The sequence below is a fragment of the Salmo salar genome, chromosome 05 (genome assembly GCF_965601325.2).
Source record: "Salmo salar chromosome 05, fSalSal1, whole genome shotgun sequence".
Classification (NCBI taxonomy): Eukaryota; Metazoa; Chordata; class Actinopteri; order Salmoniformes; family Salmonidae; genus Salmo; species Salmo salar.
The window spans coordinates 90026630-90050607 of record NC_138295.1 but is presented as its reverse complement, the minus strand read 5'-3'; the positions used below and the strand labels follow the sequence as shown (position 1 = coordinate 90050607).

At 38.7% G+C, this 23978-nt stretch overlaps 1 protein-coding gene across 2 annotated transcripts in view; it reads right to left on the bottom strand.

Moving 5' to 3' along the window:
* LOC100380850 (beta-1-syntrophin) overlaps positions 1-22970 on the bottom strand; it is a 98352-nt gene extending 75382 nt beyond the window's left edge. Inside the window, exons 1-2 of one of the 2 annotated variants that reach the window (XM_045719287.2) lie at positions 22237-22970; positions 378-594 (exon numbers count right to left, since the gene is read on the bottom strand). In XM_045719287.2, the coding sequence (XP_045575243.1) occupies positions 378-594; positions 22237-22762 (743 nt within the window). In that variant the 5' untranslated portion in view covers positions 22763-22970. The remainder of the gene's footprint in view (positions 1-377; positions 595-22236) is intronic. The other variant, XM_045719286.2, reaches the window with a different exon arrangement.
* Positions 22971-23978: the final 1008 nt, after the last annotated feature.

Here is a 23978-nt window from a genome sequence, read left to right as displayed (position 1 = left end):
AGTGGTGGGAATACTTAAGTAAATGAGATATTTCTGTATTTAATTTTCAATACATTTGCTAAAAACATGTTTTCACTTTGTAATTATGGGTTATTGTGTGTACATGGGTGGGCTGAAAAAATCAATGGAATCCATTTTGAATTCAGGCTGTAACACAACAAAATGTGGAATAAGTGAAGGGGTATGAATACTTTCTGAAGGCACTGCATCTGGCAAAACACTAGCAATATAAATCCAATCAATTCTAATTGTAGAAGTGTTAGCCCACCTAGCTCTGCACCCCCTGCCGTTACGCCCCTGCCGTTACGCCCCTGTGGATAATAATATACGGGGGGAAACAGAATAATAGTAATGCAGAATGATGCTGGAGACTTTACCTGTTTTCAGGGTCTGGAGAAGTCATGCTCCTGGTGATGTAACACATCTTTAAGGGGATGTACCTCCTGTCCCCCTGTAGGGACATGGTGGGGGTGACGGGGACGTCACAGTGGGGGCTACCCAGCCTCGGGGACTCAGGTGGGGGCGTCTCCCAGCCTATCTCTGACACAGGAGAACCCTTCTTCACATAGGGGGTGGCTTCTCTCATGTACTTCACTGAAATATGAGAGACGAGAATTATGAGTAAGCTTTTTCACAACCTGTCTAGGGGCTGGCTTCCCACATGTACATCACTGGACCAACAAGACAAAGGAATAATTGCCTATGTTTTCATTGGTAGACAGGTCATGCCTGTACTGCTGTTATTCTGGTGAGGATAGTGCTAAGAGTCCTTGCTAACGTAACTTCAGTAAAGCTAGCTAGGATACTATAGAGGAGATTGACATGCAGACTCAAAAAGTGACCCTGCTGTAACCCCACAATCTGTACCAGGCAGGTAGTGGTCCAATTATATTACACAGTTCTATTAGTGGTGCAATTATATTACACAGTTCTATTAGTGGTCCAGTTCTATTAGTGGTCCAGTTCTATTAGTGGTCCAGTTCTATTAGTGGTCCAGTTATATTATACAGTTCTATTAGTGGTCCAGTTCTATTAGTGGTCCAGTTCTATTAGTGGTCCAATTATATTACACAGTTCTATTAGTGGTCCAGTTCTATTAGTGGTCCAGTTCTATTAGTGGTCCAATTATATTACACAGTTCTATTAGTGGTCCAGTTCTATTAGTGGTCCAATTATATTACACAGTTCTATTAGTGGTCCAATTATATTACACAGTTTTATTAGTGGTCCAATTATATTACACAGTTTTATTAGTGGTCCAGTTCTATTAGTGGTCCAGTTCTATTAGTGGTCCAATTATATTACACAGTTCTATTAGTGGCCCAGTTCTATTAGTGGTCCAGTTCTATTAGTGGTCCAATTATATTACACAGTTCTATTAGTGGTCCAGTTCTATTAGTGGTCTAATTATATTACACAGTTCTATTAGTGCTCCAGTTCTATTAGTGGTCCAGTTCTATTATACAGTTCTATTAGTGGTCCAGTTCTATTAGTGGTCCAGTTCTATTAGTGGTCCAGTTCTATTAGTGGTCCAATTACATTACACAGTTCTATTAGTGCTCCAGTTCTATTAGTGGTCCAGTTCTATTAGTGGTCCAATTATATTACACAGTTCTATTAGTGGTCCAGTTCTATTAGTGGTCCAATTATATTATACAGTTCTATTAGTGGTCCAGTTCTATTAGTGGTCCAATTATATTATACAGTTCTATTAGTGGTCCAGTTCTATTAGTGGTCCAGTTCTATTAGTGGTCCAATTATATTATACAGTTCTATTAGTGGTCCAGTTCTATTAGTGGTCCAGTTCTATTAGTGGTCCAATTATATTATACAGTTCTATTAGTGGTCCAGTTCTATTAGTGGTCCAGTTCTATTAGTGGTCCAATTATATTATACAGTTCTATTAGTGGTCCAGTTCTATTAGTGGTCCAGTTCTATTAGTGGTCCAATTATATTATACAGTTCTATTAGTGGTCCAGTTCTATTAGTGGTCCAGTTCTATTAGTGGTCCAATTATATTATACAGTTCTATTAGTGGTCCAATTATATTATACAGTTCTATTAGTGGTCCAGTTCTATTAGTGGTCCAGTTCTATTAGTGGTCCAATTATATTACACAGTTCTATTAGTGGTCCAGTTCTATTAGTGGTCCAGTTCTATTAGTGGTCCAATTATATTATACAGTTCTATTAGTGGTCCAGTTCTATTAGTGGTCCAGTTCTATTAGTGGTCCAATTATATTATACAGTTCTATTAGTGGTCCAGTTCTATTAGTGGTCCAGTTCTATTAGTGGTCCAGTTCTATTAGTGGTCCAATTATATTACACAGTTCTATTAGTGGTCCAGTTCTATTATACAGTTCTATTAGTGGTCCAGTTCTATTAGTGGTCCAGTTCTATTAGTGGTCCAATTATATTATACAGTTCTATTAGTGGTCCAGTTCTATTAGTGGTCCAGTTCTATTAGTGGTCCAATTATATTATACAGTTCTATTAGTGGTCCAGTTCTATTAGTGGTCCAGATCTATTAGTGGTTCAATTATATTATACAGTTCTATTAGTGGTCCAGTTCTATTAGTGGTCCAATTATATTATACAGTTCTATTAGTGGTCCAGTTCTATTAGTGGTCCAGTTCTATTATACAGTTATATTAGTGGTCCAATTATATTATACAGTTCTATTAGTGGTCCAGTTCTATTAGTGGTCCAATTATATTATACAGTTCTATTAGTGGTCCAGTTCTATTAGTGGTCCAGTTCTATTATACAGTTATATTAGTGGTCCAATTATATTATACAGTTCTATTAGTGGTCCAGTTCTATTAGTGGTCCAATTATATTATACAGTTCTATTAGTGGTCCAGTTCTATTAGTGGTCCAGTTCTATTAGTGGTCCAGTTCTATTAGTGGTCCAGTTCTATTAGTGGTCCAGTTCTATTATACAGTTCTATTAGTGGTCCAGTTCTATTAGTGGTCCAGTTCTATTAGTGGTCCAATTATATTACACAGTTCTATTAGTGGTCCGGTTCTATTAGTGGTCCAGTTCTATTATAGAGTTCTATTAGTGGTCCAGTTCTATTAGTGGTCCAATTACATTACACAGTTCTATTAGTGGTCCAGTTCTATTAGTGGTCCAGTTCTATTAGTGGTCCAATTATATTACACAGTTTTATTAGTGGTCCAGTTCTATTAGTGGTCCAATTACATTACACAGTTTTATTAGTGGTCCAGTTCTATTAGTGGTCCAATTACATTACACAGTTCTATTAGTGGTCCAGTTCTATTAGTGGTCCAGTTCTATTAGTGGTCCAGTTCTATTATACAGTTATATTAGTGGTCCAGTTCTATTAGTGGTCCAATTATATTACACAGTTCTATTAGTGGTCCAGTTCTATTAGAGGTCCAGTTCTATTAGTGGTCCAATTATATTACACAGTTCTATTAGTGGTCCAGTTCTATTAGAGGTCCAGTTCTATTATAGAGTTCTATTAGAGGTCCAGTTCTATTAGTGGTCCAATTATATTACACAGTTCTATTAGTGGTCCAGTTCTATTATACAGTTCTATTAGTGGTCCAGTTCTATTAGTGGTCCAGTTCTATTAGTGGTCCAGTTCTATTAGTGGTCCATTCTATTAGTGGTCCAATTATATTACACAGTTCTATTAGTGGTCCAGTTCTATTAGTGGTCCAATTATATTACACAGTTCTATTAGTGGTCCAGTTCTATTAGTGGTCCAGTTCTATTAGTGGTCCAGTTCTATTAGTGGTCCAATTATATTATACAGTTCTATTAGTGGTCCAGTTCTATTAGTGGTCCAATTACATTACACAGTTCTATTAGTGGTCCAGTTCTATTAGTGGTCCAATTATATTACACAGTTCTATTAGTGGTCCAGTTCTATTAGTGGTCCAGTTCTATTAGTGGTCCAGATCTATTAGTGGTTCAATTATATTACACAGTTCTATTAGTGGTCCAATTATATTACACAGTTTTATTAGTGGTCCAGTTCTATTAGTGGTCCAATTATATTACACAGTTCTATTAGTGGTCCAGTTCTATTAGTGGTCCAATTATATTACACAGTTTTATTAGTGGTCCAGTTCTATTAGTGGTCCAATTATATTACACAGTTTTATTAGTGGTCCAGTTCTATTAGTGGTCCAATTATATTATACAGTTCTATTAGTGGTCCAGTTCTATTAGTGGTCCAATTATATTACACAGTTCTATTAGTGGTCCAGTTCTATTAGTGGTCCAATTATATTACACAGTTCTATTAGTGGTCCAGTTCTATTAGTGGTCCAGTTCTATTAGTGGTCCAATTATATTACACAGTTCTATTAGTGGTCCAGTTCTATTATACAGTTCTATTAGTGGTCCAATTCTATTAGTGGTCCAATTATATTACACAGTTCTATTAGTGCTCCAGTTCTATTAGTGGTCCAATTATATTACACAGTTCTATTAGTGCTCCAGTTCTATTAGTGGTCCAGTTCTATTAGTGGTCCAATTATATTACACAGTTCTATTAGTGCTCCAGTTCTATTAGTGCTCCAGTTCTATTAGTGGTCCAGTTCTATTAGTGGTCCAGTTCTATTAGTGGTCCAATTATATTACACAGTTCTATTAGTGGTCCAGTTCTATTAGTGGTCCAGTTCTATTAGTGGTCCAATTACATTACACAGTTCTATTAGTGGTCCAGTTATATTAGTGGTCCAGTTCTATTAGTGGTCCAATTATATTACACAGTTCTATTAGTGGTCCAGTTCTATTAGTGGTCCAATTATATTATACAGTTCTATTAGTGGTCCAGTTCTATTAGTGGTCCAGTTCTATTAGTGGTCCAATTATATTACACAGTTCTATTAGTGGTCCAGTTCTATTAGTGGTCTAATTATATTATACAGTTCTATTAGTGGTCCAGTTCTATTAGTGGTCCAATTATATTACACAGTTCTATTAGTGGTCCAGTTCTATTAGTGGTCCAGTTCTATTAGTGGTCCAATTACATTACACAGTTCTATTAGTGGTCCAGTTCTATTAGTGGTCCAGTTCTATTAGTGGTCCAATTATATTATACAGTTCTATTAGTGGTCCAGTTCTATTAGTGGTCCAATTATATTATACAGTTCTATTAGTGGTCCAGTTCTATTAGTGGTCCAGTTCTATTAGTGGTCCAGTTCTATTAGTGGTCCAGTTCTATTAGTGGTCCAGTTCTATTAGTGGTCCAATTATATTACACAGTTCTATTAGTGGTCCAGTTCTATTAGTGGTCCAGTTCTATTAGTGGTCCAGTTCTATTATACAGTTCTATTAGTGGTCCAGTTCTATTAGTGGTCCAGTTCTATTAGTGGTCCAGTTCTATTATAGAGTTCTATTAGAGGTCCAGTTCTATTAGTGGTCCAATTATATTACACAGTTCTATTAGTGGTCCGGTTTTATTAGTGGTCCAGTTCTATTAGTGGTCCAATTATATTACACAGTTCTATTAGTGGTCCAGTTCTATTAGTGGTCCAATTACATTACACAGTTCTATTAGTGGTCCAGTTCTATTATACAGTTCTATTAGTGGTCCAGTTCTATTAGTGGTCCAGTTCTATTAGTGGTCCAGTTCTATTAGTGGTCCAATTACATTACACAGTTCTATTAGTGCTCCAGTTCTATTAGTGGTCCAGTTCTATTAGTGGTCCAATTATATTACACAGTTCTATTAGTGGTCCAGTTCTATTAGTGGTCCAATTATATTATACAGTTCTATTAGTGGTCCAGTTCTATTAGTGGTCCAGTTCTATTAGTGGTCCAATTATATTACACAGTTCTATTAGAGGTCCAGTTCTATTAGTGGTCCAGTTCTATTAGTGGGCCAGTTCTATTATAGAGTTCTATTAGAGGTCCAGTTCTATTAGTGGTCCAATTATATTACACAGTTCTATTAGTGGTCCAGTTCTATTAGTGGTCCAGTTCTATTAGTGGTCCAGATCTATTAGTGGTCCAATTATATTACACAGTTATATTAGTGGTCCAATTATATTATACAGTTCTATTAGTGGTCCAATTATATTATACAGTTCTATTAGTGGTCCAATTATATTATACAGTTCTATTAGTGGTCCAGTTCTATTAGTGGTCCAGTTCTATTAGTGGTCCAGTTCTATTAGTGGTCCAGTTCTATTAGTGGTCCAGTTCTATTAGTGGTCCAATTATATTACACAGTTCTATTAGTGGTCCAGTTCTATTAGTGGTCCAATTATATTACACAGTTCTATTAGTGGTCCAGTTCTATTAGTGGTCCAGTTCTATTAGTGGTCCAGTTCTATTAGTGGTCCAATTATATTACACAGTTCTATTAGTGGTCCAGTTCTATTAGTGGTCCAGTTCTATTAGTGGTCCAATTACATTACACAGTTCTATTAGTGGTCCAGTTCTATTAGTGGTCCAATTATATTACACAGTTCTATTAGTGGTCCAGTTCTATTAGTGGTCCAATTATATTACACAGTTCTATTAGTGGTCCAGTTCTATTAGTGGTCCAATTATATTATACAGTTCTATTAGTGGTCCAGTTCTATTAGTGGTCCAATTATATTACACAGTTCTATTACTGGTCCAGTTCTATTAGTGGTCCAGTTCTATTAGTGGTCCAATTATATTACACAGTTCTATTAGTGGTCCAGTTCTATTATATAGTTCTATTAGTGGTCCAGTTCTATTAGTGGTCCAATTATATTATACAGTTCTATTAGTGGTCCAGTTCTATTAGTGGTCCAGTTCTATTAGTGGTCCAGTTCTATTAGTGGTCCAGATCTATTAGTGGTTCAATTCTATTATACAGTTCTATTAGTGGTCCAGTTCTATTAGTGGTCCAGTTCTATTATACAGTTATATTAGTGGTCCAATTATATTACACAGTTCTATTAGTGGTCCAGTTCTATTATATAGTTCTATTAGTGGTCCAGTTCTATTAGTGGTTCAATTATATTATACAGTTCTATTAGTGGTCCAGTTCTATTAGTGGTCCAGTTCTATTATACAGTTATATTAGTGGTCCAATTATATTACACAGTTCTATTAGTGGTCCAGTTCTATTATACAGTTATATTAGTGGTCCAATTATATTACACAGTTTTATTAGTGGTCCAGTTCTATTAGTGGTCCAATTATATTACACAGTTCTATTAGTGGTCCAGTTCTATTAGTGGTCCAGTTCTATTAGTGGTCCAATTATATTACACAGTTCTATTAGTGGTCCAGTTCTATTAGTGGTCCAGTTCTATTAGTGGTCCAATTATATTATACAGTTCTATTAGTGGTCCAGTTCTATTAGTGGTCCAGTTCTATTAGTGGTCCAATTACATTACACAGTTCTATTAGTGGTCCAGTTATATTAGTGGTCCAGTTCTATTAGTGGTCCAATTATATTACACAGTTCTATTAGTGGTCCAGTTCTATTAGTGGTCCAATTATATTATACAGTTCTATTAGTGGTCCAGTTCTATTAGTGGTCCAATTATATTACACAGTTCTATTAGTGGTCCAGTTCTATTAGTGGTCCAGTTCTATTAGTGGTCCAATTATATTACACAGTTCTATTAGTGGTCCAGTTCTATTAGTGGTCTAATTATATTACACAGTTCTATTAGTGGTCCGGTTTTATTAGTGGTCCAGTTCTATTAGTGGTCCAATTATATTACACAGTTCTATTAGTGGTCCAGTTCTATTAGTGGTCCAATTATATTATACAGTTCTATTAGTGGTCCAGTTCTATTAGTGGTCCAATTACATTACACAGTTCTATTAGTGGTCCAGTTCTATTAGTGGTCCAATTATATTATACAGTTCTATTAGTGGTCCAGTTCTATTAGTGGTCCAATTATATTACACAGTTCTATTAGTGGTCCAGTTCTATTAGTGGTCCAGTTCTATTAGTGGTCCAATTATATTACACAGTTCTATTAGTGGTCCAGTTCTATTAGTGGTCTAATTATATTACACAGTTCTATTAGTGGTCCGGTTTTATTAGTGGTCCAGTTCTATTAGTGGTCCAATTATATTACACAGTTCTATTAGTGGTCCAGTTCTATTAGTGGTCCAATTATATTATACAGTTCTATTAGTGGTCCAGTTCTATTAGTGGTCCAATTACATTACACAGTTCTATTAGTGGTCCAGTTCTATTAGTGGTCCAATTATATTACACAGTTCTATTAGTGGTCCAGTTCTATTAGTGGTCCAGTTCTATTAGTGGTCCAATTATATTACACAGTTCTATTAGTGGTCCAGTTCTATTAGTGGTCCAGTTCTATTAGTGGTCCAATTATATTACACAGTTCTATTAGTGCTCCAGTTCTATTAGTGGTCCAGTTCTATTAGTGGTCCAATTATATTACACAGTTCTATTAGTGGTCCAGTTCTATTAGTGGTCTAATTATATTACACAGTTCTATTAGTGGTCCAGTTCTATTAGTGGTCCAGTTCTATTAGTGGTCCAGTTCTATTAGTGGTCCAGTTCTATTAGTGGTCCAATTATATTACACAGTTCTATTAGTGGTCCAGTTCTATTAGTGGTCCAATTATATTATACAGTTCTATTAGTGGTCCAGTTCTATTAGTGGTCCAATTACATTACACAGTTCTATTAGTGGTCCAGTTCTATTAGTGGTCCAATTATATTACACAGTTCTATTAGTGGTCCAGTTCTATTAGTGGTCCAGTTCTATTAGTGGTCCAGTTCTATTAGTGGTCCAATTATATTACACAGTTCTATTAGTGGTCCAGTTCTATTAGTGGTCCAGTTCTATTAGTGGTCCAGTTCTATTAGTGGTCCAGTTCTATTATACAGTTCTATTAGTGGTCCAGTTCTATTAGTGGTCCAGTTCTATTAGTGGTCCAATTATATTACACAGTTTTATTAGTGGTCCAGTTCTATTAGTGGTCCAGTTCTATTATAGAGTTCTATTAGAGGTCCAGTTCTATTAGTGGTCCAATTATATTACACAGTTCTATTAGTGTTCCAGTTCTATTAGTGGTCCAGTTCTATTAGTGGTCCAATTATATTACACAGTTCTATTAGTGGTCCAGTTCTATTAGTGGTCCAATTATATTACACAGTTCTATTAGTGTTCCAGTTCTATTAGTGGTCCAGTTCTATTATAGAGTTATATTAGTGGTCCAGTTCTATTAGTGGTCCAATTATATTACACAGTTCTATTAGTGGTCCAGTTCTATTAGTGGTCCAATTATATTAAACAGTTCTATTAGTGGTCCAGTTCTATTAGTGGTCCAATTATATTATACAGTTCTATTAGTGCTCCAGTTCTATTAGTGGTCCAATTATATTACACAGTTCTATTAGTGGTCCAGTTCTATTAGTGGTCCAGTTCTATTAGTGGTCCAGTTCTATTAGTGGTCCAATTATATTACACAGTTCTATTAGTGGTCCAGTTCTATTAGTGGTCCAATTATATTACACAGTTCTATTAGTGGTCCAGTTCTATTAGTGGTCCAATTATATTACACAGTTCTATTAGTGGTCCAGTTCTATTAGTGGTCCAGTTCTATTATACAGTTCTATTAGTGGTCCAGTTCTATTAGTGGTCCAATTATATTACACAGTTCTATTAGTGGTCCAGTTCTATTAGTGGTCCAGTTCTATTAGTGGTCCAATTATATTACACAGTTCTATTAGTGGTCCAGTTCTATTAGTGGTCCAATTATATTATACAGTTCTATTAGTGGTCCAGTTCTATTAGTGGTCCAGTTCTATTAGTGGTCCAATTACATTACACAGTTCTATTAGTGGTCCAGTTCTATTAGTGGTCCAATTATATTACACAGTTCTATTAGTGTTCCAGTTCTATTAGTGGTCCAGTTCTATTAGTGGTCCAGTTCTATTAGTGGTCCAATTATATTACACAGTTCTATTAGTGTTCCAGTTCTATTAGTGGTCCAGTTCTATTAGTGGTCCAATTATATTACACAGTTCTATTAGTGGTCCAGTTCTATTAGTGGTCCAGTTCTATTAGTGGTCCAATTACATTACACAGTTCTATTAGTGGTCCAGTTCTATTAGTGGTCCAATTATATTACACAGTTCTATTAGTGGTCCAGTTCTATTAGTGGTCCAATTATATTACACAGTTCTATTAGTGGTCCAGTTCTATTAGTGGTCCAGTTCTATTATACAGTTCTATTAGTGGTCCAGTTCTATTATACAGTTCTATTAGTGGTCCAGTTCTATTAGTGGTACAGTTCTATTAGAGGTCCAGTTCTATTAGTGGTCCAATTATATTACACAGTTCTATTAGTGGTCCAGTTCTATTAGTGGTCCAGTTCTATTAGTGGTCCAGTTCTATTAGTGGTCCAGTTCTATTAGTGGTCCAATTATATTACACAGTTTTATTAGTGGTCCAGTTCTATTAGTTGTCCAATTATATTACACAGTTCTATTAGTGTTCCAGTTCTATTAGTGGTCCAGTTCTATTAGTGGTCCAATTATATTACACAGTTCTATTAGTGGTCCGGTTCTATTAGTGGTCCAGTTCTATTAGTGGTCCAGTTCTATTATAGAGTTCTATTAGAGGTCCAGTTCTATTAGTGGTCCAATTATATTACACAGTTCTATTAGTGGTCCGGTTCTATTAGTGGTCCAGTTCTATTAGTGGTCCAATTATATTACACAGTTATATTAGTGGTCCAGTTCTATTAGTGGTCCAATTACATTACACAGTTCTATTAGTGGTCCAGTTCTATTAGTGGTCCAGTTCTATTAGTGGTCCAATTATATTACACAGTTCTATTAGTGGTCCAGTTCTATTAGTGGTCCAATTATATTACACAGTTCTATTAGTGTTCCAGTTCTATTAGTGGTCCAGTTCTATTAGTGGTCCAGTTCTATTAGTGGTCCAATTATATTATACAGTTCTATTAGTGGTCCAGTTCTATTAGTGGTCCAATTATATTACACAGTTCTATTAGTGGTCCAGTTCTATTAGTGGTCCAGTTCTATTAGTGGTCCAATTATATTACACAGTTCTATTAGTGGTCCAGTTCTATTAGTGGTCCAATTATATTACACAGTTCTATTAGTGTTCCAGTTCTATTAGTGGTCCAGTTCTATTAGTGGTCCAATTATATTACACAGTTCTATTAGTGGTCCAGTTCTATTAGTGGTCCAATTATATTATACAGTTCTATTAGTGGTCCAGTTCTATTAGTGGTCCAATTATATTACACAGTTCTATTAGTGGTCCAGTTCTATTAGTGGTCCAGTTCTATTAGTGGTCCAATTATATTACACAGTTCTATTAGTGGTCCAGTTCTATTAGTGGTCCAATTATATTACACAGTTCTATTAGTGGTCCAGTTCTATTAGTGGTCCAATTATATTACACAGTTCTATTAGTGTTCCAGTTCTATTAGTGGTCCAGTTCTATTATAGAGTTCTATTAGAGGTCCAGTTCTATTAGTGGTCCAATTATATTACTCAGTTCTATTAGTGGTCCAGTTCTATTAGTGGTCCAGTTCTATTAGTGTTCCAATTATATTATACAGTTCTATTAGTGGTCCAGTTCTATTAGTGGTCCAGTTCTATTAGTGGTCCAATTATATTATACAGTTCTATTAGTGGTCCAGTTCTATTAGTGGTCCAGTTCTATTAGTGGTCCAGATCTATTAGTGGTTCAATTATATTATACAGTTCTATTAGTGGTCCAGTTCTATTAGTGGTCCAATTATATTATACAGTTCTATTAGTGGTCCAGTTCTATTATACAGTTATATTAGTGGTCCAATTATATTACACAGTTCTATTAGTGGTCCAGTTCTATTAGTTGTCCAATTATATTACACAGTTCTATTAGTGGTCCAGTTCTATTAGTGGTCCAGTTCTATTATACAGTTCTATTAGTGGTCCAGTTCTATTATACAGTTCTATTATACAGTTCTATTATACAGATCTATTAGTGGTCCAGTTCTATTATATAGTTCTATTATACAGTTCTATTAGTGGTCCAGTTCTATTATATAGTTCTATTAGTGGTCCAGTTCTATTATACAGTTCTATTATACAGTTCTATTATACAGTTCTATTAGTGGTCCAGTTCTATTAGTGGTCCAGTTCTATTGGTGGTCCAGTTCTATTGGTGGTCCAATTATATTATACAGTTCTATCAGTGGTCCAGTTCTATTAGTGGTCCAGTTCTGTTAGTGGTCCAGTTCTATTAGTGGTCCAGTTCTGTTAGTGGTCCAGTTCTGTTAGTGGTCCAGGTCTGTTAGTGGTCCAGGTCTGTTATAAGTGTTAATTCATTCTATAACGTGTTCTGAACTCACTTCTATGAGTCACAACACACATCATACCTTGTACCCAGTTTAACACTTTCTGTGAACTCAAAGATATTGCACCTCCATGGAAAAACGTTGGTTGGCATTGTTTGAGAGGATTAGATGGATCGCTCCAAAGTATGGATGTGAACCTGGCCAACAGCTGAGAGATTAGAGTCATTAGAAGTATTCCACACCACACAAGAGGCCTAATCCAACCAAAGACCACAGCTCTGGGACATGGGATTCATTGGTCATTTGGTGGTTAAAGTGTTTCATAGACACAATCTGTGAATCACGTTAAATCCACAGCATTGATCACGAGTCACAGTAGACATGAATAACATAGCTATTATTGCCCTGCTATAAACAAATGTATCAGACTGTATGGAGACCTTAGTTTAAATTACAGGGCCATGTGAACAACACTGATGTCAACCATTTACTCACTGCAAAAGGCAGGGATATGCTTCCACCAACAGTGATCTGTCTGACTGCATTACATCAATCTCTAAGGAGAAGTGGCAATATATTGCATAAATATAATAGGTTTTAACAGTTTATAATCCTGAACTATGGAGCTCTAAACGTATCCGCTGATAAACAGTTTGGGCCTTCACTGTTCGTTTTACATCAATCCAAGGGAAGGTTTCAGAGGATAATATGACAAAGATGTACTCAAAAGGTGTACAAACACGACACAGGAGGCTGGTGGAACCTTAATTGGGGAGGACGGAGCTCGTGGTAATGGCTGGAGCAGAATGAGTGGAATGGTATCAAATACATCAAACAAATGGTTTCCATGGTTTCCATGTGTTTGATGCCGTTCCATCAACTCCATTCTGGCTATTATTATGAGCCGTCCTCCCCTCAGAAACCTCCCCTGAAACACGAGGACAGGCCATGTTCTTTAAGGAACGAAGTAAAGAAACCTCCACTGAAACACGAGGACAGGCCCTGTTCTTTAAGGAACGAAGTAAAGAAACCTCCACTGAAACACGAGAACGGGCCCTGTTCTTTATTAAGGAACGAAGTAAAGAAACCTCCCATGAAACACGAATAGAGGCCCTGTTCTTTAAGGAACGAAGTAAAGAAACCTCCACTGAAACATGAGGACGGGCCCTGTTCTTTAAGGAATGAAGTAAAGAAACCTCCCCTGAAACACGAATAGAGGCCCTGTTCTTTAAGGAACGAAGTAAAGAAACCTCCACTGAAACACGAGGACAGGCCCTGTTCTTTAAGGAATGAAGTAAAGAAACCTCCACTGAAACACGAATAGAGGCCCTGTTCTTTAAGGAACGAAGTAAAGAAACCTCCACTGAAACATGAGGACGGGCCCTGTTCTTTAAGGAACGAAGTAAAGAAACCTCCCCTGAAACACGAATAGAGGCCCTGTTCTTTAAGGAACGAAGTAAAGAAACCTCCACTGAAACACGAGGACAGGCCCTGTTCTTTAAGGAATGAAGTAAAGAAATCTCCACTGAAACACGAATAGAGGCCCTGTTCTTTAAGGAACGAAGTAAAGAAACCTCCACTGAAACATGAGGACGGGCCCTGTTCTTTAAGGAACGAAGTAAAGAAACCTCCACTGAAACACGAGGACGGGCCCTGTTCTTTAAGGAACGAAGTAAAGAAACCTCCACTGAAACACGAATAGAGGCCCTGTTCTTTAAGGAACGAAGTAAAGAAACCTCCCCTGAAACACGAGGACAGGCCATGTTCTTTAAGGAACGAAGTAAAGAAACCTCCACTGAAACACGAGGACAGGCCCTGTTCTTTAAGGAACGAAGTAAAGAAACCTCCCCTGAAACACGAGTAGAGGCCATGTTCTTTAAGGAACGAAGTAAAGAAACCTCCACTGAAACACGGGAACGGGCCCTGTTCTTTAAGGAACAAAGTAAAGAAACCTCCCCTGAAACACGAGGACAGGTCCTGTTCTTTAAGGAGCGAAGTAAAGAAACCTCCACTGAAACACGAGGACAGGCCCTGTTCTTTAAGGAACGAAGTAAAGAAACCTCCCCTGAAACACGAGTAGAGGCCATGTTCTTTAAGGAACGAAGTAAAGAAACCTCCACTGAAACACGGGAACGGGCCCTGTTCTTTAAGGAACAAAGTAAAGAAACCTCCCCTGAAACACGAGGACAGGCCCTGTTCTTTAAGGAGCGAAGTAAAGAAACCTCCACTGAAACACGAATAGAGGCCCTGTTCTTTAAGGAACGAAGTAAAGAAACCTCCACTGAAACACGAGTAGAGGCCCTGTTCTTTAAGGAATGAAGTAAAGAAACCTCCCCTGAAACACGAGGACAGGCCCTGTTCTTTTTTTAATCTCCCTGGGCAAGGGAGGTTAAAGCCAGTGGATTCACGTGGCGCGAAATACAAATACCTCCAAAATGCTATAACTTCAATTTCTCAAACATATGACTATTTTACACCATTTTAAAGACAAGACTCTCGTTAATCTAACCATATTGTCCGATTTCAAAAAGGCTTTACAGCGAAAGCAAAACATTAGATTATGTCAGGAGAGTACCCTGCCAAAAATAATCACACAAGCATATATGTCACAAAAACCAAAACCACAGCTAAATGCAGCACTAACCTTTGATGATCTTCATCAGATGACACTCCTAGGACATTATGTTATACAATACATGCATCTTTTGTTCAATCAAGTTCATATTTATATCAAAAACCAGCTTTTTACATTAGCATGTGATGTTCAGAACTAGCATACCCACCGCAAACTTCCGATGAATTTAGCTAATTTGACACCCACCAAGTTTGGCCCTCACCAAACTCAGATTTACTATAAGAATAATGTGATTATCTTTGCTGTTCTTCGTCAGAATGCACTCCCAGGACTTCTACTTCAACAACAAATGTTGTTTTGGTTCCAAATAATCCATAGTTATATTCAAATAGCTCCGTTTGTTCATGCTTTCAGGTCAGTATCCGAAGGGTGAAGCGCGAGCGCATTTCGTGACAAAAAAATTCAAAATATTCCATTACCGTACTTTGAAGCATGTCAAATGCTGTTTAAAATCAATTTTTATGCTATTTTTCTCGTAAAATAGCGATAATATTCCAACCGGGCGACGTTGTATTCATTCAAAGGCTGAAAGAAAAAAATTGAGAATTCACATGAACGCGCATCTCCAGTGTCACTGTTCCTAGCCTGACAACTCACAAAATCTCCTGCTGTTTTTCGCCCAGAGACAGGAGAGACGTCATTCCACTTTCTGGCGCCTTCTGAGAGCCAATGGAAGCCTTAGAAAATGTCACGTTACAGCAGAGATGCTGTATTTTCGATAGAGATGCCACAGATGGAGAACAAATTGTCAGACAGGGCACTTCCTGTATGAATCTTCTCAGGTTTTGGCCTGCCATATGAGTTATGTTATACTCACAGACACCATTCAAACAGTTTTATAAACTTTAGAGTGTTTTCTATCCAAATCTACTAATTATATGCATATTCTCATTTCTGGGCAAGAGTAGTAACCAGTTTAAATCGGGTACGTTTTTTATCCGGCCGTGCAAATACTGCCCCCTAGCCCCAACAGGTTAGCCTCCTCTGACTCAAACCCCGTACTGTCTTTGAGCTTATCATTACAGCAGACCTCTGCTCTACCCTGCTTCCTTCTGCTGGAACTGTAATAACCCTGCTCTGTGTGTGTGTGTGTGTGTGTGTGTGTGTGTGTGTGTGTGTGTGTGTGTGTGTGTGTGTGTGTGTGTGTGTGTGTGTGTGTGTGTGTGTGTGTGTGTGTGTGTGTGTGTGTGCGCGTGTGTACATTTAGAAACTCAACTAAACCAATATCCTGATAACTGAATGAGTCAATGACAGTGACGTGTAAGTAATGAGGAAAAGTTCTCTCGTAACCAGAATCATTAGATTCTGTACCTGTATGTTTTTAACTCTGTTCCAAAATAGAAATGTTCCATTTTAGTAGAGTGGAAAATAAAACTAGGAGGGGTTCATTATGTTTATGATTATTGCTATACCTATGAGTCTGTACTTCCTGCCTAGGAGTCTGTACTTCCTGTCTAGGAGTCTGTACTTCCTGTCTAGGGGTCTGTACTTCCTGCCTAGGAGTCTGTACTTCATGCCTAGGAGTCTGTACTTCCTGCCTAGGAGTCTGTACTTCCTGCCTAGGAATCTGTACTTCCTGCCTAGGAGTCTGTACTTTCTGCCTAGGAGTCTGTACTTCATGCCTAGGGGTCTGTACTTCCTGCCTAGTAGTCTGTACTTCCTGTCTAGGAGTCTGTACTTCCTGTCTAGGAGTCTGTACTTCATGCCTAGGAGTCTGTACTTCCTGCCTAGTAGTCTGTACTTCCTGTCTAGGAGTCTGTACTTCCTGTCTAGGAGTCTGTACTTCATGCCTAGGAGTCTGTACTTCCTGCCTAGGAGTCTGTACTTCCTGTCTAGGAGTCTGTACGTCCTGCCTAGTTGTCTGTACTTCCTGCCTAGTTGTCTGTACTTCCTGTGGGGATTGTTCTTGCTACAAAAGACATGAGCTCAAACTGAATCTGAATAATTAACTTGCAAGATTTCCTTTTTGATAATGAATGTATTTGTAAAATATAGCACGAGAGAATATTGACTGCTTTGAAATAGAAATAGCATCTACAAATGTATCATGGTTGGGTCGTGTTCTTACTCATCGACCACATTTTCCTGTTAATGCATGTGGTTTGGGCAGTATGTCTCTACTCCATCCTGCTTGCTCGTAGAAAAACGGGCCGAATGAGCTTTCTGAATGAACCAACGTCCCCATAGAAACCCAGCTGGTAGAAACCCCAAGTCATTTAGAGAATCTCAACCTAATGGTTGGGTGCAAGTCATTTCTTCTTCAGTTATTATCCATACAATGGAAGACATTATAGAAGCCAGGATGTCTCTGAATTCTGAAATAACATTAAATCTATCTGCCCTATTGTCAGGTGTAATAATAACCAAGTCTTTGTGTTGTCAGCCTGTTAACTAGACACAGCCATTAGAGATAGTTATATTATTAACATGGGTACAGAATGGAGAGCTTTGTTAGCTGCTCTTATTGAGCTGAGAGAAGAAAATGGCTAATTTGACGTGAGTAACTTCTGGATGAATAAAACAACCGGGAACAAAAGGGGCCTTTTTATGAGACTTTAATTGCAGAATAGAATAGAGCTCTTTTTACCTCCACTGAATGGCAGGTAGATACTGCTACAGAACAAAACACCTTTTACAGAATACACAGAGGTCTACAAGGTGTCTTTTTCCCTCTGCCGCCTGAAAATGTTTGATCTTATCAAAGCAAGAACAAGGTACTTGAATGCCCAGTTAAATGGACTACAGTTTATATGAACTTTAGCAGAAATATTAGACAATATCACAGTGAGATTGACTGTGTTCATAACATGACTTGTATGTTAAGAACAACCAGTAGGGCCGTCTGTACTGTAGCTTATGGAAAACTAGTTAAAGGACCATATTCATATAATGAATTGTGTCAAAGTAAATGAATCAAACAGTAAATTCACAGAGTGGATAATAGGAGTGTTGAGAAAACTGTTTTCTAAACTGTATTAGGGCGAGGAGTAGATGGTTCACTCTGTCATCACAGTGTGTGTGTGTGTGTGTGTGTGTGTGTGTGTGTGTGTGTGTGTGTGTGTGCGTGCGTGCGTGCGTGCGTGCGTGCGTGCGTGCGTGCGTGTGTGTGTGTGTGTGGCCTCACTACTACTAACAGCTGGTGTAGTCATGAGAGCTTCTCTGATGACACAACCACCAGTCAATTTGCAGAGTGTTGTAGTCCAGACTGTCTGCTGATCACACACACACACACACACACACACACACACACACACACACACACACACACACACACACACACAGGTGAATGTGATGACAGCCAGGCAGTAGCCAGTAGACTCAATGAGAGGTCACTTCTGTCACTAGATATAACATAATTGCGTGTGTGTGTGTGTGTGTGTGTGTGTGTGTGTGTGTGTGTGTGTGTGTGTGTGTGTGTGTGTGTGTGTGTGTGTGTGTGTGTGTGTGTGTGTGTGTGTAATACAAACAATGTGAAAGAGAAGATGAAACATGGGAGTTCTCTGGTGTAGTGAGGCTTCAACTGAGAGAGAAGATGAAACATGGGAGTCCTCTGGTGTAGTGAGGCTTCAACTGAGAGAGAAACTGAAACATGGGAGTCCTCTGGTGTAGTGAGGCTTCAACTGAGAGAGAAGATGAAACATGGGAGTCCTCTGGTGTAGTGAGGCTTCAACTGAGAGAGAAACTGAAACATGGGAGTCCTCTGGTGTAGTGAGGCTTCAACTGAGAGAGAAGATGAAACATGGGAGTCGTCTGGTGTAGTGAGGCTTCAACTGAGAGACAAGCTGAAACATGGGAGTCCTCTGGTGTAGTGAAGCTTCAACTGAGAGAGAAGATGAAACATGGGAGTTATCTGGTGTAGTGAGGCTTCAACTGAGAGAGAAGATGAAACATGGGAGTTCTCTGGTGTTGTGAGGCTTCAACTGAGAGAGAAGATGAAACATGGGAGTCCTCTGGTGTAGTGAGGCTTCAACTGAGAGAGAAACTGAAACATGGGAGTCCTCTGGTGTAGTGAGGCTTCAACTGAGAGAGAAGCTGAAACATGGGAGTCCTCTGGTGTAGTGAGGCTTCAACTGAGAGAGAAGATGAAACATGGGAGTTCTCTGGTGTAGTGAGGCTTCAACTGAGAGAGAAGATGAAACATGAGAGTTCTCTAGTGTAGTGAGGCTTCAACTGAGAGAGAAGATGAAACATGGGAGTCCTCTGGTGTAGTGAGGCTTCAACTGAGAGAGAAACTGAAACATGGGAGTCCTCTGGTGTAGTGAAGCTTCAACTGAGAGAGAAGCTGAAACATGGGAGTCCTCTGGTGTAGTGAGGCTTCAACTGAGAGAGAAGATGAAACATGGGAGTTCTCTGGTGTAGTGAGGCTTCAACTGAGAGAGAAGATGAAACATGGGAGTCCTCTGGTGTAGTGAGGCTTCAACTGAGAGAGAAGATGAAACATGGGAGTTCTCTGGTGTAGTGAGGCTTCAACTGAGAGAGAAGATGAAACATGGGAGTTCTCTGGTGTAGTGAGGCTTCAACTGAGAGAGAAGCTGAAACATGGGAGTCCTCTGGTGTAGTGAGGCTTCAACTGAGAGAGAAGATGAAACATGGGAGTTCTCTGGTGTAGTGAGGCTTCAACTGAGAGAGAAGATGAAACATGGGAGTTCTCTGGTGTAGTGAGGCTTCAACTGAGAGAGAAGATGAAACGTGGGAGTCCTCTGGTGTAGTGAGGCTTCAACTGAGAGAGAAGCTGAAACATGGGAGTCCTCTGAGTTATTCAGTAACGCACAAATCAGCTGTTTCCTCATCTTCACTCCAATTCCTCTGACCAGAACTCAGCTTCTCAAGTACAATACTGTATCTCATACACGGTGTACTCAAAGGCATACATTGTGATCATGTTGTAGTCATTGCTGTACATTATCCCCATGCTTCATTCATAATTCACAAACATAGAACATGCTACAGTATGTACATCCTGTTATTAGCTCTTCAGAACAGTCTTTACAGACACACATGATGAATTTCAGGAGTGTGAGAACTCTCAGGAGGGCAATGCATTCCAACCAGTGGAGGCTGGTGGGGGAGCTGTAGGAGGACAGGCTCATTGTAATGGCTGGAATGAAATACATGGAATGGAGTCAAACATGTGGTTTCCATATGTTTGATACTGTTCCAATAGTTCCATTCCAGTGATTACAATGAGGCCGCCCTCCTACAGCTCCTCCCACTAGCCTCCTCTGACTCAAACCCCGTAATGTCTTTGAGCTTATCATTACAGCAGACCTCTGCTCTACCCTGCTTCCTTCTGCTGGAACTGTAATAACCCTGCTCTGTGTGTGTGTGTGTGTGTGTGTGTGTGTGTGTGTGTGTGTGTGTGTGTGTGTGTGTGTGTGTGTGTGTGTGTGTGTGTGTGTTGTGTGTGTGTGTGTGTAAGCCTGTATTGTTTTGGGTAAAACTTGATATTACACTCCCAGTCCTGTGATTCCCAAGGTTGGATGATAAAGATTTCCTCAGAAATTCAAAGTATTTGATTTCGCAACATGGAGAGGGAGTCACCTAAATATTTATCAACAAGGAACAAGGACATAAAATGATTTCCTTATTCCGTCAGCAACTGTTGACGTTGCTGATAGGCCTATTGAAAACGTTTATTTTTGCAGGTGAAAATGTCTGGAGAACAAAATAAAACCCTTTTGATAAATTACAATCATTTTTGTTTTGTTTTATAGCACTATGTAATGCTCCATGGCTAATTTTAGTTTTGTTTTATAGCACTATGTAATGCTCCATGGCTAATTTTAGTTTTGTTTTATAGCACTATGTAATGCTCCATGGCTAATTTTAGTTTTTCTAGATTTAGAATGTAAAACAACATTTATAAAGCAAACATTAACCCTTAGGTCTTGCACAGAAAGTTGTTCAATTGTTTAAGCATATGTTTCAGAACAGTGATTACACATTCTTTTCTCCGAATATTGACCAAAAAAATAGATTTTAAGGTGGTTAGCCATCAAGTGACGGAGTTGACAAGCCACTTCTATCATAATCTATCAATCAGCCAGAGAGTTGATGTTTTACTTCATTCAACATTCATATTCTATCATAATCTATCAATCAGCCAGAGAGTTGATGTTTTACTTCATTCAACATTCATATTCTATCATAATCTATCAATCAGCCAGAGAGTTGATGTTTTACTTCATTCAACATTCATATTCTATCATAATCTATCAATCAGCCAGAGAGTTGATGTTTTACTTCATTCAACATTCATATTCTATCATAATCTATCAATCAGCCAGAGAGTTGATGTTTTACTTCATTCAACATTCATATTCTATCATAATCTATCAATCAGCCAGAGAGTTGATGTTTTACTTCATTCAACATTCATATTCTATCATAATCTATCAATCAGCCAGAGAGTTGATGTTTTACTTCATTCAACATTCATATTCTATCATAATCTATCAATCAGCCATAGAGTTGATGTTTTACTTCATTCAACATTCATATTCTATCATAATCTATCAATCAGCCAGAGAGTTGATGTTTTACTTCATTCAACATTCATATTCTATCATAATCTATCAATCAGCCAGAGAGTTGATGTTTTACTTCATTCAACATTCATATTCTATCATAATCTATCAATCAGCCAGAGATAGTTGGTTGTTACCATGGTAATTCCAATATTGTTTGTTTAAATATATTTATTCAATAAGGCACCTCTGGGGTTTGTGGTATATGGCCAATATACCACGGCTAAGGGCTGTGTCCAGGCACTCCGCGATGTGTCGTGCTTTAAGAACAGCCCTTAGCCGTGGTATATTGGCCATATACCACACCTCCCTTGTTGCACTACATGTAATGAGAACATGAAGAGGTCATTATGGTAGAGCTGTCCCTGCTCATTCCTGATTTGAATTGACCAAATCTCCAGACACATCTTTTAGGAATCACAGTTTCGAGATAAATAATCTTTAAAGTCACGGAAGGCTATTGCAAGAAACAACATAATAATGTTTCAGTTAATCTCCATTATTGCCCCAAAAAATGTAACACTATTTTGGAGTTTCAAATAGCCATCCTTTTGCCCCAGCATTGAGCCGACATGGAAATGAATAATATTGAAAGTATTTAGAAAATTGAAGGAAAAAAAGAATAATGTTTGTTTGTTGGCACAGTTGACAGAGGTTGATCACTCATATGTTTGAGAGCAGAAATATTCATGTGCGTAATTCCTCTGGCAGCCTGCATATAGATTCGAGGATGCCCCCGGGCCCCCACACTTCACCAAGAAAGAATGTATCGAACGACAGTTGGTCCCGTTCCGTTCTTACCTTCTAGCGTCACCTCTCTCCCGGCTCGTTTGAGCCCCTGCACCGCCTCGTCATGCGTAGCGTCCCGCAGGTTCACACCGTTCACCGACAGAATCGCGTCACCGACATATAAGGCTTGGGTTTGATCCGCAGCCAGACCTTTGAAGATCTTACTAATAAGTATCGGCATTTTATTCTCTTTTCCTCCCTTTATGCTGATGCCGAGTCCTCCTACCTCTTGCTTTATTACTTTCACACATCTTTTTCGATTGGCAATCGCCTCTGGGACTTGGTCCTGTAAATCCGTGAAAGCTGTCCTCACCGCAGTTTTCGGACTGTTTGTGTGATCCGGGTGAGATGCGTTGCACCCGTAAGATCCATTGGTGATGCCGTTTAGGGTCACATTCTCTCCCAGGTCCTCGCAGCTCAGCGTTAGAGCTTCTTCGTTCAAGTTAGCCAAAACTTTGTGCCATCGGTCCCTCACTAAAACCTCCAAAAATCCACTTTTTTGTACTCTGTTCCCCGAAATTACTGTAGCTACCGCCATCTTTGAAGCATTCTTAAAATGCCATGTGATTAAAACTCACATAGGACTTTACCCCCGAACTTCTCGGCATGGCTTTCCAGTAGTTCAGCAACTTCAGCTAACGGCTCTTTTTTTTGGCAACATAACCCAGTCCCTGCTCCAACAGCCCATATCCTCTTTGGGTGGAGCAAACCTCGAAGGGCAATCCCACTAAGCAAATCACATTTCTATCCACACAGAACACTGCCGAGAGCTGTGCTGAAGTTCAAATGACATGTGTAGCCCACACTAACGTAATGTAAGAGCGTAATACCTTATTACACCCCTATTACATACATTATTACCACCCTTTGACAAACATTACCAGGCATGCTTGGTTTTATTCAGAGGGCGACCCGTGTAAAGGAATGTCCCAATGTTGGGACAGTAGGCACTTTGGAGGTGTCCGCCCAGTAGACTTTTGCCTGTCCCGCTCTCTCTCTCTTGTGCGGCCGATGCAGCGTGCCAGGTGCGCATTGTTTGCTCAGCTTCGGCAGAAAGATTTGTTGGGGGGTTTAAACACAAAACTTTCGTTTAAAAAAAAAGTGAAGTCGTATTTTATAACATCTCACGGACTAAATGCACGTGCAATGGTCATTACACGTGTAAAATAGCCTAAACTAGCCTAATAATCTACAAATATGCATTATTATAGGCTAATTGGGAATGAGCATATCCTATGAGTTATTTGTAATGGATGATATACTAGGCGTGGTGGGTACATTTTTCCAACGAAAAACGATGAGAGAACTTTACAGAAATATGTAAACGCCATCTGAAACACGATGAGAGAACGTTACAGAAATATGTAAACGCCATCTGAAACACGATGAGAGAACGTTACAGAAATATGTAAACGCCATCTGAAACACGATGAGAGAACGTTACAGAAATATGTAAACGCCATCTGAAACACGATGAGAGAACGTTACAGAAATATGTAAACGCCATCTGAAACACGATGAGAGAACGTTACAGAAATATGTAAACGCCATCTGAAACACGATGAGAGAACGTTACAGAAGTACTGTATGTTAGCGCCATCTGATGGTGGAGAGAGAACCGGCGTAGCCCTGCTGTCTGTCACAATATACAGTCTATAGCCCTGCTGTCTGTCACAATATACAGTCTATAGCCCTGCTGTCTGTCACAATATACAGTCTATAGCCCTGCTGTCTGTCACAATATACAGTCTATA